Raw genomic sequence first — 16,355 nt, forward strand, 5'->3', positions numbered from 1 at the left:
ACCTCGTCTAAACAATCAGCAGCCGCCTAACACTCTGAAAATCTAAATAATTCTTGTCCAACAAGGCAGGAGAAAGCTACATTATTTGGCGTCACTGTAGGTAAAAGCAATGCATCGACAGCTGAAATAGTGGGCAGTGTTGTTTGCTGCTCATGCAGGAAAACTCTTCTTTTTTTTTTTTTGAAGAACATCAATCTATTAGCTTGAGACAAATACACTGCAACTGTACACACACTGTGCCAAGGACACAACTGGAAACATATTATCAAATTCCTTAGATACTTCTCTGTTGAACTCGAGGTCACCAAGCCAAGCTTTATGTGTTGGGGAGCGTCATGAAGGAGACAGTCCGCTGCGCCCCCCTGTTCATTTAATACAGTCAAACAAGTCACAACTTTAGTGTAATTGTCTTGTTCTACTGATCGTACAAAATCCGGTTCCGGCTAATGTGAATTTAAAATCATGCTGCCGTTAAGTGATTGACTGGTTGGGAGGGCCGTAAAGCACTGAGGAATAATGTCGGATTAAAGTTTTCCTCTCGTGGAAGGTCTAAATCTCATAATTTCATCATCAGCTTTGTTTAAAAGGCAGAGATAGGGCTTGCATCACATGAGGTAAACGCACATTATAAGCGCTTACAAGTACCCGTGTGTGCAAAAATTGATTTATTGGGCAGTGTGTGAAATCCGTTATTGATGGCATCACACTTAACATGCAGGGCAGCTGCAGCAAAGTGGATCAGAAAGGTGAAGCCAGCCTTGCGAGCCACTGAGGGGTTGATCACTGTTACTGATCAGAAGGTCCAAAATCACTGAAAATGAATACCATCTGGGCCCCCAACCCAGTTAACTGTCAAACGAGGGTTATTATGTTATATTCTTACACTGTAACTCCGTATCACTGTTTTCTTTTCTGGTCTCGGACCCAGTGTCGGACTTAGCAATTTGGGGGCTCAAGGCGAATTTAGCTAGGGGGCCCATCAACATTAATATGCGAGAAATAAGTTTACTGTATATGGAACTGTCGTCTAGCGCAGAGCTATAGAGTAATACAGAGTTGCAACACGCTTTGAAGTCGCCACTAGGGCTGTCACGTGGTTCATTAAGCCTCCGGAGTTCCAAACATCACAGCGCTGTCAGTCAGTTTGAACGGGTCTTAGCGGGACGGAGCACAAAAATGATAACTTTAACATTTACGACGCAATTTTCGGTAAATATTGACCCATAATGTGCATTGATCACTTCACTGACAATGTATTTTATCAACATTTTTCTTTTTTGGAGCGCAGAGACACATTTATCACCATTTTAAATCGTAGAGGGTACCATAGCAGGGGGCAGCTACCTTGTCCTCCTTTATACTGAATCATGCCAGTGGTCCAGCTTACCTTCAGATCTACATCCTCCAACAGAGCCTGATGTTACTGTCTGTTCCCAGGATCTACTCCTGTTGTCCCAAACAGCCCATCTGTAGAAGATGTCCTTCAGTCTGTCTGTTCTCTCTGGTGTCAGATGGACAATGAGCCCCCCCGCGACCCGACCGACGGATTCAGCGGGTATAATGGAATAAAATATGAATTTAACTTTTTTCTGGTTAAAACCATATTAATGACAAAATAAATGTGTCAGTTGTGAAAAAAATTAACAAAACAGATTTAAACCAAACATTTTATTATAAAATGTCATCATGGAAAATGTAAAACAAGCCTTAAAGGGACACTATGTAATTTCTTCCCCCATCTAGTGGTGCAATTTTATTTTGCAAGGTTGAATGAATTTGCTCTCTAGCGCCTCACGTTTTCAAATGTGCGCTGCAACTTCTTGAACTACGGCAAGCGGAATGTGTCAAGATTCAAGAAGCTATAGCTTCAGACTCAAGGTCCATACAAACAAAAAGAAATCAAGACACACAGTACAAAGGATTATATAACACACATACAACAACACTATGAATACAGATGACAGATAACGTGTCAGATAACATAACATCTCCTTTGGTGTGCAAGCAATGCAATTAGTCATATTCCGGGAGTTACCGGAAGTGACGTCGACGCAGCGTTAGCATTAGCCTGCGTTAGCAATAGGAGCATTAGCAGCGATAAATAAACTCCCGGTAAACTTACAAACTTTCTAATGCCTCGTTTTGTGAGTTAAGAGCCTATGTGTACTACGGCAGAAGTTTGGTAACAATCAATGCATTATTAGTGGGATCATTTACGAGATAAAATCTATTTAGCATTTTTTTTTTTTTTAAACTTTATTAGTAAATAGGGCTCGGGCACGTGACGTCACTACGTGAGCGGCGGCCATACTGGAGGCTCAGAACTGTTTTGTTTACATTGTTTTCCACTGCGCGCAGACGTACTCCCGCCTGGTCTCGGAACTTTCTTCGTTGGTTTATCTATTTTACTTATTGTCTTTGCCACTATGGTCGCACGTTGCTGTGTCGTGGGGTGCAATAGCGTAAGCCGTGACAGGAATGGGGGGGAAATCGTAAATGGTTTATCTTTTTACCGGTTTCCTGCTTGGAGGCGCACCCACGGAGACCAAGTGTCCGAGATAACAAAGCGTCGTCAACTAGCATGGATCGCTGCTGTAAGACAACCAAGCATAACTTTCCACTCAATCCCGGTGTCGATGAGAGTGTGTTCTCTGCATTTTCATTCTGGTAAGTTACAGACTTTTGTGTGCTGAGGTAAAGATCCCCGCCTTCACAAGAGGACACTGTCAGTTGGAAGCAAGGGACGTCTCAATGGGTTAAAAGCGGAGGACAAATTTCGTGTGTATGCATGTATACATGACAATAAATCTGATCTTAATCTTAATTTAATGTGGAAAATACAAGGAAAATTGCCCATCTCCAAATTCACATGAAAAGGGCGATTGGAACTGTCAGAAACAATACACCTTTTTGTCAGCTAAAGTACCCATCAACATAGTTTTGCCATGCGAAGGTGAAGACAAAACATTCTTTGACAAGATTGTGTCTGTATGTTGTACTCTGACCACCATGAGCAGGAGTGTTGTGCAAAGTTGAAGTCGTCTGAAATAAATATGCTTTGAGATACAGCCAAGTGTGTGTGTTTCATTATTTATTTACAAGTAGAGTAACATGACAAAAGTGTAAAGTGTCATTATAATTGAAACTGTTGCAAAGTATAAGCACTGACACCACATACTACATACGCAATTATGTCCGAAAGGGTGAATTTGGGCAGTAAATCTTCGTCGACAATCCATTCCTTGCTCGGTATTTCATAAGGGTCCAGTCCGTTTATAACGCCAATCTTCTGTATGTACCGATCTCTGGCTTCCTTCTGTAATGTATCCCGGTATATCCCACATCCTTTCTTCGATTTTAACATGCTTTTCTCTCGCTTTTCTCTCACTGTTTGTTCCTTGATCTCTGTCTTGCCTCAGGGTTTGTTTACGAGATTGTGCCTCCAATATGGCGACCATATCCCAGAATGCAACGCGTGTGCCCGAGCCCTATCAACAAAATAACAGTTTACAAATGTGAGCATAACGCCAAAAAGAAGATATCCAGGGGGAGCATAGGAATAATAATAAAAAGAAGATGATGCACTTACAAAAAGAAAGCTAATGAACACAAAGACATATGTGCCAAGGAATAAAATCTATTTAGCATTAGCGGCTGTAATAAGCCATTTGGCGGAAATGACGTCACAATGACGTCATTTCTGCTTGTAGGCCTGGTGGGGAAATCGCGATTCGAAGTGCTTTATGTCCCTCTCGGCACTTCGTCATTTTTCATAGACCGGAAGGACATGGCAGCCTCCATAGAGCTTACCTGCTCTATGTAGATACAGACTAGTTATTCTTCACTCAGGAGGATAAGTGAGATTTTTGACAGAGATCATTTTACACCAATGAGGACTAACTTATGAATGAATATGTTGATTTGAGCTAATAAATGACTTAATTTATTACATAGTGTCCCTTTAATAAAGAAGTTATTTTACTGCTATTTATACTGTTGGGTAGATTAATCTGCAATAATGAACTGTATTTGATCAAATTTAAGGGTTTGGACATTGTAGAAATCTGCTGAAGCCCTAATGAGGGTTGATCCATGGCAGCATGGCAGCAGCGACCACCACATCTGCTGACCTCCCTGACAACAACAACAACAGAGAAATGAATAAATTCATTATCACAGCTGCAAAGTCATGCTGAAAAAAACTTACTTAATTAAAGACCAGTCAGCTAATACCTCACTATGCCAAAAATGTTGTAATTTAATCAATTTACCGGAGAAAATACGTCAGAAATTCCAAAAATATGTTAAATGTATTATTACTATAGGCCTATATAGTATTTTGGAAATGTTTTAAAACCTAACAATCAAAACAACTTTACATAATGTCACCTGACAATAAAAAGTTACCGGACTTTAGTGAAATGATCACGTTAATTACCTCACGTTAGCCTCCGTTACCATGGTTTCAGTTAGGTCTCTAAATCCATTCCATTTTTAACATCAACATCAACATTTCATGCAAACCAAATGTAAAGATAACGATGTCTAAGAGTATACTTCTGATAGATAATGTTTAAAAATGTAAAAAAAAAAAACGTTTAAAATGCTGTTATTTTATTAACTTACCAGTAATTGTTCTTGACGAGTAATTGAGGTTAACGGAGCTGCATCTCTTGTTTGGAACTCTGGCGTCTCCGTGACCCACGTGACTTCCGCATTCCTTTCTTTCTATAGAAGTCTGTGGGAGTGTCGCCACTCTCTTTTTACACCACTCTGGTCTAGCGCACATGGCATGGATGGAATATTCCATTTTAACGCGAATAAGAGGGGGTGTGCACGTAATCTGTATTTCTTTGTAATTTATTGTGTTGTTTTTATTTCCAATTTAAACATACAAAAATCACCATTTATAAACGCACTATCTGTGAATTACTGTCCAAAGGGCCCCAATTACCAGCTGAAGGCCTATGGGAAGTTTGCAGCTAGTCAGGGGGCCCCTACAGTGGAGGGGCCCAAGGCGGTTGCCTAGCTATGCCTCTATGCAAAGACCGCTTCTGCTCGGACCCCCCTGCCATGGCTACGCAAGCAAAGGCTGTCAAACGAAGCAGATTAAGCAGGATGAAGAAAATTTCACGTTAATATTTCTATATCTTAAACTCCTATTGGCATCTTCTTCCCTTTGAAATGTAGGGAGTCTAACCGAGCCCACAGTGAAATCATTGCATGATAGAATTGGTGTGGACTGTAATTTATAACTACCCCGCCTCTCGCCCGATGACTGCGGGGATAGGCTCCAGGCCCCCCGTGACCCGACCGACGGATTCAGCGAGTATAGAAAATGGATGGATTAAAACTAAAGAAATAAGAGAAAACAATCAGAGATAATATCTACAATAATATCGTTTTAAGACTGACATTTAGTGTTTTAGATCCCAAGTACTCTAGAGGTGACTGTCTGGACCACTGTCCTAGTGTCGATATACGTGCTCCAGTGGAGTATTGATTTATTGACCGAAGTACATCTGACGCTGAGGATTGTGTGAGAAAACACGCTCTGATGCTTCTAACTTTCACTGCGGGAGATAATGTCACACATAGGTATAGCTGAATTTAGAAAGACGTTGTCTTTAAGTTACTTGAATGATGACTTTGTCTGGTGATGCAGCAGTTGTCAAATCAGGACTTTATAAGAGCAGAGCGACAGTCTGGAAACGCTTTAAGTGGCCGCGAGTCGACGCGCGGTCACACTTTCTGACGTGTTTAGCAGGCTGAGAAAAAAAACCCAGAAAATAAAAAAAATAAAATAAAAAATAATTAATGAGAGCAGCTTTATTGGGAATGAATCCATGTTAACATACACTTACGCTTTACTGTTGTTACAAAAAGATGAAAAATGATGATCTGGTCAGTCTCCCAAGCCTTTTTTTACAAGAATCGTGTGAACACGTGTAAGCTACTGGCACTCTGTAAGATTATTCATGAGCATTTAAACTATCGCAACATACTGTCTTTCTTCAGGTCACTAAATAGAACAGGAGGCTTAAGGAAATTCAGCCCACTCCTATTAATAAGGGAAATTAGTCTATGAGTATCGTTCAGACTCATATAATTCTGTTAGTCTGATAATTCAGTGGAAGAATCTCTTTTTAAAAATTACATTATAGCATTTTTGTGCTAAAATTGAAATCATGCGTTCAATCACGTGCTACACGGAGACATGTAACCAAATATCCAGACGCGACTATCCCGCAGTAGCTGCGAAATCTTAAAAAAAATCTCTTCAAAAACGAAACCCACAGTCCACTCACTTAATGGACAGTAGAAATCAGCCAAAGATCAATTTCATTAACATTTTGGCATAGCTCAAGCAAAGTTAGAAAGCAACTTTAAAGCACACAAGTAATATGAAGTGAGGGGTTCCAACCAAAGACTATGAGGGGATCGGTGACAAAGAGCTCCAGAAAAATGTCCTGATCTAACCAGAGTGTATGGATTTATTGATGCTTCTCTTACTTCAACGTGCTGACTGAGCTCTGTGATGCTACTTAGACATCAAAATATAATCATAAAAGGACTCTTTTTCCCATTCAGTTAAGTTGTTTCTGTGTCCAACACTAAGATTATTCTAAATAGTCATGTGACTATCAACACTGTTTACAATAACTGGACTGGCTGACTTCATGGGAGCAACCCACTGATGAGCAAGTGTTAATCAGCGCTCTTTGACTCCAATTTCCTCTTCTTCATCTAACCATGTGTGGCTTCCTCTGACTTGTTCTGTTTGACACTCCCACACCTGGTTGAAGTCATAGCAACCGTGAGTCACGGCAACAAGCTTTCTATGTCGAAACACGAGGGACTGCTATGCCAAGTAAAAGCACAGCTAACAACAGCGTGAGCGGCATCCGACGCAACGTAAACATGAGACAGATTTTCTCCAAACTCCAATGTGAAAGAGGGAACATTACCTCCCACGCATCCTGCTTGTTGTCTTCTCTCACAACAGTTTGTTCTGCATTCAGTTGCAAGGTCACCTCGTAACACTCCTGAATATCTGTGAGAAGTACAAGACAAAACAAAACAGTAATTAGATGCTTTTCCTTACTTGCGTAATAAACACAACAGGAACACTTTCTCTCTGTCATGTCTATTTCTTGCTCACGACTGTGAAAGATTCCACTGATCAATCATTAGCATGCTGGGTAACGTCTGCATCTGGGGGTGGGAGTTGTCTGTTTAAATAAAGGTTATGTCTTCACACTTGTGAGCGTTCCTCTTTTCTTCCCGGTGAACTGTATGACTTGGCTACCGTGGAGTCGAGGTGTGAGAGAACCACAAATCGATATGTCACGGAAGCTGAACAATGAGAACAGTGCAACAGAACACACACGTCTTCCTCCACATATGTATAGGAGAGGCACAAAGTTATGTTTAGAAAAGGGGAGAATGGTTAATCTGTGTGAAAAGCATCTAACTTTGAGTGCTAACAAAAGTAGACGCTGTTTTTCTCGGGACACTTGGTCACTGTCAGAGATCTGTACATTTTCTAAGGTGCATTTTTCAAAACTGAGAAAGATTATATACCTGCAAATTGGGACATTATTTGTATTTTCTTTCATTCTTTGTTTTTTTAAACAAGCATATTTTGTAGACTTGTGTTTGGTTGCACTTTAAACCCAAAGAGATTCTGTTCAATTCAATAATCCCAGAGGGGAAAATAACACAGCCTTAGTGTAGGGTTGATTAAACGCAGAGTTTGTGAAACAAGTACTGCAAAAATTCTCTGAAACTGAGCAGTTACAAGTATCTAATTTAATATATCCCTTTTATCAACCTTACTTTGAACCATTCAGAACATATAAATCCAAACCAAACCGGTATGGAACCCAGTAACATCATCTCCCAACTAAAAAGAGAAAACTACACTATAAATGAACTACAAATGAACTTCTATCTAAAACCATTACTTCGTTATCATTTCATTTAGCTTGTAATTATCATAGATTTAAAAAAGGATTAATAATCTCAGGTGTTTGCTTTAAGCACTGGAAAAGGGAGGGGAACATCTATTAATTACTGCTACATAAAGGTAACTTGATTTTGCATCATCTATTTCTTTTATCTGTTATCTATTTTAGTTATTCCAAATCCATGCGAGATGTCTCTCTTGTTGGAGCCCGTGTGCGATGGGCAAGGGCAGCTCCCCCCTGTCACAATCACACAGATATGCAGACAGAGACCCTGATCTCATCTACGCTCAATACTTTAAAACACCGCAATCACAAAGCATTTCTGGTACATTATCCGTGGGTACCTTTAGCAAACACGCATCAAGAGTTGTCCTTCATCTCCCATTGTTTCCTAAAACTGTCTGCTAGATGATGACGTCACGAGGATCACAACAACGGCCATTCATCAACTCACAAAGTAAGTTTCAACACACCCATGGCCGGGAGGAGCAAAATGAGCAAAAGGTTTATCTGCATCGGGCAAATACCGTTTTCCCTAACTTCACGCTTGTATGTTAGAGGTAGAAAAAAACCAACAACAAAAATGAGTTTTTCCTTAAATGCCAAGAGTGAAAAAGAAGTATCCATCAACTATTAAAACATGAAATCACGACAATGCCTCTTCTCCGTTTGTTTCATTTCAATTCATCTTTTCAAAGGATTCCTCGTCTCTGCCTCCCTCCCCTTCTTGTCTTCCCCTGGCTCCCATTCTGTGGTCACCTATTGAGTGGCAGCCGTTTGACGAGAATGCTCTGTGACAATTCTGCTGATGTCAAACGCAGCCCTTCTGACTGCGGTGTTGACATAAGGAGATAGCTAAAGAGTTCATCAACTTTCCCACAGTTCATTGTCAGGTCAAGATAGGCCACAAAACACATTGTTGGAGGACATCTGGTCTTTTTTTTTTTTTTTTTAACATCAACGACACACAGGTTTTTTTCTCTTAAATGAACACGGGAGGAAAGATTTGCCTTCGGTGAGACATAGAGATGAGAGTCAGTGTGTCCCGACAAGAGGCTGCGAGAACAAAAGTGTAAGAATGGAGCATGTGACTCATCACCGTGTCTGAATATGGAGGAGTGAAGCCATGTGTGGGCAGAGCAATTTGTTGACCAGCTGACTAAAGAGCAGCCTCACTTAGACAAACTCTTATATGCATGCAGATGCTCCCAAACGCAGACACAGCCTGGGCCTACCTGCTTCTTACAGTCACACTGCCATTTAAGTTACACAATGAAGGAGCAGCATGGGCAGCATGGTTGGCAGCAATGACAATGACAAGTGTTTGATTGTTTCTTTTTCCTTTTAAATCTTCTTTACAAAGGAGCAGCTGTGTCATCGGTGTCAGGAGAGCTGCTAGTGTTCTGCTCAGGACTACGGTTCATGTTTTGAACCAACTTGTGGACGTTTTGGAATGATTTCCAAATTGTTTTCTAAATTGTCTTCCCATTTGTCTAGTTACCTAGCTTACTGCACTTACTCTAGCACTAGTTATGCTCTTAGCTGTTTGGTTTTGGAAGGAAATGCACTTATGATTTCTTGTGACCTGAAGTTCTTTTGCCTACCGATGTGGAACACACTTATTGTAAGTCGCTTTGGATAAAAGCGTCTGCAAAATGACCGTAATATAATGTAATGTAATTTCCAAAATGCTGTGAAATGGTGCAGTTCAGCATCGTGATCCAACGTTCATGCTGTGAAACACTTTAATCATTTTAATGAACCGTGATAGTTTTCCCCATCCTAACCAAGCGCCCTTTTTAGAGCCTTAACCTAAACTGTGAGGAACCCAAAGTGAAAGCAAACAGCGGAAAAGAAAATAATGTAAACGTTTCTCTCCACAGTCGCCTCAGGCACGCTCAGGACGGGAGATTGGACCGAAAACAAAGCTTCAGTGCAATCTGTTGGTTTCCTTAGCTAGGAAATTGTTTTTGAATTGGCTCTATATGAACGAATTGGGTTATTTTATGAATAATTATGATTACAATTAATTGAATTCCAATTGGCTTGAATTGGACTTTATTATCTAAGTGCCTTGAGATGACATTTGTTGTATTAGACGCTATATAAATAAAAATGAATTGAATTGAATTGAATTGTAAAACAAGGCACTGAAAAAAAGGACGATATCTAAAGACGTCTAATGCTGAGGGCACCGATGCACTTCTTTCAGAGACACCGTGTCAGTATTTTACACCCTGCCATGAAAACAGATTGGTGGATGTCAACCACCCACCCACAGGGCAATCGTAAGGGTTACTTTATCCAGTGGAAAGAAGAACAAGGCGCACGTACTACAACGGTTGGTATTGCCCCAATGAAGCCCAGATCAGCATCGGATCAGTCTGGGAACACACAAACAGCACATGGCAGTCTAACTCTACAGAGAAGCTGTGGCAATACCTCCAAGATGCTTTGAACAAACTAAAAAAAAAAACATGGCATAACTCATGAAAGCACCTTCACTTTATTCTCAGTGAGTAAGAGTTGCACGTCCAGTCATTTGACCCAATGTTCCAATAAAAATAGTTCAGCTTCTGTTAGGTTTTGTAGGATTTGCTCTTCAGCTGCCTCTTGGACACCTGACTTTCAACAACACTTCCAATTACTTTGTTTATTTGAGGTAACAAGCACGACAAAGGTGCTAAATCAGGTCTTGACGTGTTCTGATATCAGGATTCACAGTCACACAGAGTACAGACAGTTTTTGTTTTTTTCCCCTCTTTCTCTCTACATCTGTGACCTTCCAAAAAGTCTCAGAAATGTTCCGATCCTCGCAGACCACGGAAATTCCTGGCCATGAGACAAAACACACAATTCAAGCCAGAAGCCACTGTCACAGGACTTATTCCAGAGCTTTTTTTTTTTTTACATTGATACTATTTTGAAGTAGCCTGGTCAGAGCTGGAAGCTTTTTTTTTTTTGCCACAAGCACTGTTTTTTTTTTTCCAGCACCTTCTCCATACAAAAACACTGCATGCGCAATCAGTGCGTTATAGGCCTCTTCTCTTTGTAGTGCACCTACTCAACTGGACCGAAGTCATCTCAGCATTTCCTGCCTGTGTGAATCATACAAAGAAAAAAGAAAAGAGAACGCATCCCCTGGATTTTTACATGATGATGAGCAACCCGCACTACAACGACACACTGATGGAAAACTGGGTCACAATTTCAAGGGAGGCAAACAATTCACCCCCTTGTCACAGCCTCAATAAAATACTCCCCAGGCATTTAGGGTCGTCTGTAATCTAACGTGTGTGTCTGTCCCGGCTCCCAGCCAGCAGCCCCCCTCCCGTGCTCCCCACTGCATGCTCGTAGGTTAGAACAAAAGGATGCATAGTTACGGCAACCTTTGTTCGTGACTGTGCAACCATGCAGACAACCAATCAAATCGCCAGTACCAAAGCTTCCCCCCACTGTATCTGGCACCTCTACACTTCCCACAGAGTATCAAAGTCGCAGGGATCTCTAAATTAGAAATATTTCACAGTAAAGTTGGCTGAGCGTTGTCATCAGATTGTGAAAAAAAAAAGAAGTGGCTTTTAGTCACAAAATGAGAGTTTTGTTAACTCTCATCTGAACGCAATCTGCTCTGCACAGAGAGCTCCTCACTTTGAACCCTCCGCCACTGTGACAAACACAATACAAAAAAGGTCCAACTAGAACCATTTCACATGGCCCCGAGCATGCGAAGGCAAACACAACAGGAGTGGATAAGAGGATGACTAATGTTTATACTGCACTGTGTTCCTATTAGAGCTGGGAACCGGCTGCTCCTCCACTCGGCCTCTCCCAATGAGAACCACATGTTGAATAAGGGGCAAAGCCACTTCAGCCCTGCACCTGAGACACAGCAACCACAGGCCCTTTCTTCCACTACCCTCACATACTGCGTGGCTGATCCAGAGAGCCGGGAGAGATGTGGAAGAGGCTTGGCAAAGCAGCCAAGAGCAATTTATTTTCCTGTCCGCCTCAGGCTCGGCCCCGATTGAAGAATCTTTGTGAGGAATGTTTGGAATCCTGATTTGGAAAGCTAATCCTCCCTGAGTCTCCTCGATTTCTATAAATATAACATTTGATCTCAATAGTCTATGGATCAAAATTGCTCGAATCATGTCTCATAAAAATGCTGTTTCGTAACAAGCCATTTTAGGTTTTAGCTTAGGCTTTCGTGGCTTTGCCCTCTCAGAGAAACAATAAAGTCCCAAAGAGGGAAATCAGTGACTTTCTCAAGGAAACTATAGCTTGGCTAGTTCCTAATCGACAAAACATGGGTCAGGTAAAAAAAAAAAAGTTTAAAATTGTGAGAAACGTTTTAGCAAATGAATAATGAGCTAGCAATTTATATATATATGTATATATAAAAAATCAAATAAAAACACAAGACTGAGAGCCAAGATATTAGCTCTGTAAGGCAGTACTTACCCATCTGCTTTGAGCTAAAAGCTAACAAACAAACATGCTTCTGTTTAGCAGGTCTAATGTGTTTGCCTCTTTCATCACCTTGTTAGCATTCTAACAAAACTGACTTCCATCCCTCCAGCAGTTCTTGAGATATTTCAGCTGTAGCAAAAGCAGTGGAACCACTTACTTTTCTCTTTTCCATGTCTGTATGCTGCTAGCAAGGCTGACAACATCTCTGGATCGTAAGAAGGACATCCATGCCCTGCCTTTAGATTCCTCAGTTCTAGAAACTACGGCACTATATACTAGACTGCACAGCAGTGTATGTTTATTGTGTTAAAGAAGGATGGTTTAATTATACTGCAGTGGGAGCCAGTTTCCACCTGAATGGGCTATTCTAAGACTGATCAAAAACAGGCGCCGTGTCAACACAATAACTACAGTATGGGCAAAACGAAAAAGTTGGAGGGATAAACACCGAAACTACAGGTTTAAGTTTGTGGTCAATTTGAGCAGTTATACAATATATACATTTGCCAAAGTTGCAGCGGAAAAATCACAGAAATGTTAAGGGGCAAAAGCGGTTGAACAAACATTCCACTGAAACTCACAATGGGCATCTTGCAATCAGTGCACCAGACTGTGCAATTAACATCATGCCCAGCAGGTAAAGAGAAAACTTGATAATACTGTTTCTGTCTGACATTATTATTCACCTCCTACTGTCTGTCTTGTGTGATGAACATGATCATCTCAACAGGCAAATACCAGAAGGTATTTCTCAACTTTCTATGTTGATGAGGGCCTTCTAAACCATTTATTAAAGGTCACACCAGCTGCGTTCTCCTGAGGGAATCTGAGGCTTCATTTCTCAGCTTCACTTTGTGAAGCATCTCAAATGGGACAATCAGAAATATCTAGTCTTGAATTGTGGATTTTAAGCGACAGCATACCGCAAACGAGTCCCTACTACAACGCCTTGACCTCAAACGAGAAGCACAAATCTCGTCTTTATGCCTCAGCCTTACATCAACCTCGCATAGGAAGCCCGCCTCTGTGTGCATCACGAATAAAAACAACCGTGCTGCCTTTCTTTTTTTTTTTCTTTTTTTTTTATGGCTGCCAAAGTCATGGAAGCTTGTGCTCCTCAGATCCCCAGCAAAGAGGCAGCAGTGGGTCAGCAGAAGCAATAGCGGACCCAAGGGCGAGCATCATTACAACATGGCTGTGGTAATTAGAAGGTCCACTGAACCATTGGTTAAACCAAAGAAATGTGTTTTATGTGCTCCAAAAGGAAGGAAGGTTCGCGCTGAACCCCCCCGAGCTCTTTCAATAAAAACCCCAAACTTGTCATGAAGGTGTAGGTGGTTACATATAGTGTAATAACAGCAGCTCTTCAGACAAGAAGCTAGGCGCACTCCAGGATTAGTGTTTACAGCCGCAGCATCACTATATTACAATTACTCAGAGGGCAGTCGAGTTTCCTGAGAAATGATCTACATCATGTTGACACAAGTTCATGAGGCATATGGTACAAAAGAGGCCATTTTGTTAAGGCTCGGGGAAGAATTGTACCGAAACAGTCTGGGTTTATAATATCTCAGTCTATATATAGGCCGTGTTGAGTGTGGCTTTAATGGGATTTCATTACAATCTGAGTATGCTACAGAGGTGGAGGACATACAGCAAACCTTTGTGAAGAGTACTGAAAGGCCTCTTTCATAAGAGTTAATTGGGAAACATTTAGACTGAGTTATGGTCCCATACAAATCAATACAACCTGACCCAGTCACCATCCTGTGTCCGCCTGCAGCAAGTCACACGCATAAGCTACAGCAAATAAACAGTGTGACAACAAAGTGCAGCAAACCAAACAGATCGGGTTGCAAAGGAGAGTTTTGAAAGTACACGCTGAGAAATGTCTGTTGTAATCTCAGCCAAAGGGCAGAGTTTCAAACGACTCCGCTGCAAAACAAGCAGTTTTACAGTGCTTTTTTTTTTTTTTTTTTTTTTTTTTCCTTACCAAGAAGAGCTTGGAACAGCTGGCTGCCCAAGATGGCTGACACTTTGCCCACGCTGGTCTTCAAGGCCTGCTCCTCCGGGCTGGTCAGGTTGGCCTGGTATTGTCTGAGCAGCCCCACCGCCCTCTCTGTGTCTGCCTCACAAAATACATACATGCTCAGAACAGACGTTCACAGGGACATCTATACGGTATTGCTAAAGCTGACATCTCACATCTGAATTGACCCTCGAGGCCATCTAATTCAGGCACAGACCATGTAAAAATAAGAAATTGGCATCAGTTGATCTAAGGATGATTTTCAATTCACCACCCTGATGGTAAAATGTGAGCAAATGGTGAAAGAGGCTTTTGTTACCTCTTGAAATATGTGGTTTTGTTTATAACACATTTATTAATCCAAAGGCACGTATAGATTGGGCACAATGCAGGAGCTGGAACAACTTTATTCCTGCCAAAGCTGGACAGTTACTCAATTGACACAACTGTTGCTGACATCTCTCCTGCCAATCCTCTCCTGGATTTTGGCATCCCAAAATAAAGTGTGTAGGAATCACACGATCATCTAACCAAATAGTCTTTACCTGAGAAGATGAGGCAAATCAGACAGAGTTAAGTCGCACATTTTTCTCCCTACATAAAGCAGCACTGCAGTGTGTTGTTGAACCCGGTGGGTGGAGAGGAACACATCACAGATGATGCACATCACGAAGGTAAATCTACTACTTCACAGTGTCCTACCTCAGCCCGAACAACACGATAGAGACAGTAATAATCAACTGCAGCCCGGAAGTGGAAATTCCGGTTAACTTTTTCATTACCCGAGGGGGAGAAGAGAAAAAAAGAGAAAGTTCGTGTTTCTCCGGGGATTACAGCTGAGGTTAAAACCTAAGCAGCGACAAAAAAAAAAAAAAACAGAGCAGTAACTTTGATGGAGCAATACGCTGATATCAACCCAAAAACCCTACCCTGAGACTCTAGTGAGGGAGACGAAGACATGACCGCACTTACCATATTTATGCACCATGCTGTTTACAACTCGAAAAGTCATCTAAAATACTTTTTTTTAATATATCTCTAAGTTGAAAATAAAATCCATTTGCAAGACGCTCCCAGTTTGTTGCTGCAGCGGTCGCAAGTGTGATCCACACCCACACCGTGAGCTTAAGATGTGACAAGGCGGGACTGTTTACTTCAATTTAACTTTCCAGAAGTTTGGGGTAAAACGGCCCAGGAGCCTGGCATGTTCCTCCTCCCCTCACACACACACACACATATATATACACGTGCACAAACACATGCCTCGCCTTCGTGGAAAAGACCGGCTGGTCCAACCTTTTTGGGCCAGTACCAGTTTTATAAATGTGCACAATGGCACTTGCAGAAAGCTTATATCTACAGCACGTTCTCATCAGTTGTTATTAGCCTGTTTGTGAGGTTACTGTAAGTCATATTTAATTTATACTATTATCTGCATGAAGTTACCCAGTTTGTATTACTTTGGAGTGTGCGCCATCTTGTGGCGCGATAGAGTAGTGCTACAAAAATCAATAAATCACAGTTTTAAAGGAGAACTCCACCGACTTTATGTATCAGGCAGGTTAGCTCTTTTGAGTGAAAACGTTAACTGCTAGGCTAGCTCAAGTGGTTCAAATTCAGCGGGGACTGAAGGCTACTCGTTTGAAAATTAAAATAAAAATAAGTAGGTAGTTTAGATAACTTTGCTTACCGGAGCTATTAAGCCGGATCCTCATCCCTGTTAGAGGCTAGAGGCTCGAGGCTACAAAAACCGCTACCTTAGCAGCTACTAGCATAACACACCCAAATCTCAATTCCACTGTTGGGGAACGTGCTGGATTGTGGGTAATGTAGGCGCCAGGTTTTCATGAAAAGGGCTTTTTTCTGATCCTGCTGCATGGATT

General features: G+C 41.4%; 1 protein-coding gene across 7 annotated transcripts in view; it reads right to left on the bottom strand.

Moving 5' to 3' along the window:
- Positions 1-16,224, bottom strand: part of dlg3 (discs, large homolog 3 (Drosophila)) — an 88,683-nt gene extending 72,459 nt beyond the window's left edge. The window contains exons 1-3 of one of the 7 annotated variants that reach the window (XM_075481638.1): positions 16,163-16,224; positions 14,437-14,568; positions 6,969-7,054 (exon numbers count right to left, since the gene is read on the bottom strand). In XM_075481638.1, the coding sequence (XP_075337753.1) occupies positions 6,969-7,054; positions 14,437-14,568; positions 16,163-16,187 (243 nt within the window). In that variant the 5' untranslated portion in view covers positions 16,188-16,224. Of the gene's footprint in view, positions 1-6,968; positions 7,055-14,436; positions 14,569-15,444; positions 15,618-16,162 lie in introns of those variants that run through there. The other 6 variants (XM_075481640.1, XM_075481636.1, XM_075481639.1 and 3 more) reach the window with 6 other exon arrangements.
- Between the last annotated feature and the right edge of the window lie 131 nt (positions 16,225-16,355).

The sequence above is a fragment of the Odontesthes bonariensis genome, chromosome 13 (genome assembly GCF_027942865.1).
Source record: "Odontesthes bonariensis isolate fOdoBon6 chromosome 13, fOdoBon6.hap1, whole genome shotgun sequence".
Taxonomy (NCBI): Eukaryota; Metazoa; Chordata; class Actinopteri; order Atheriniformes; family Atherinopsidae; genus Odontesthes; species Odontesthes bonariensis.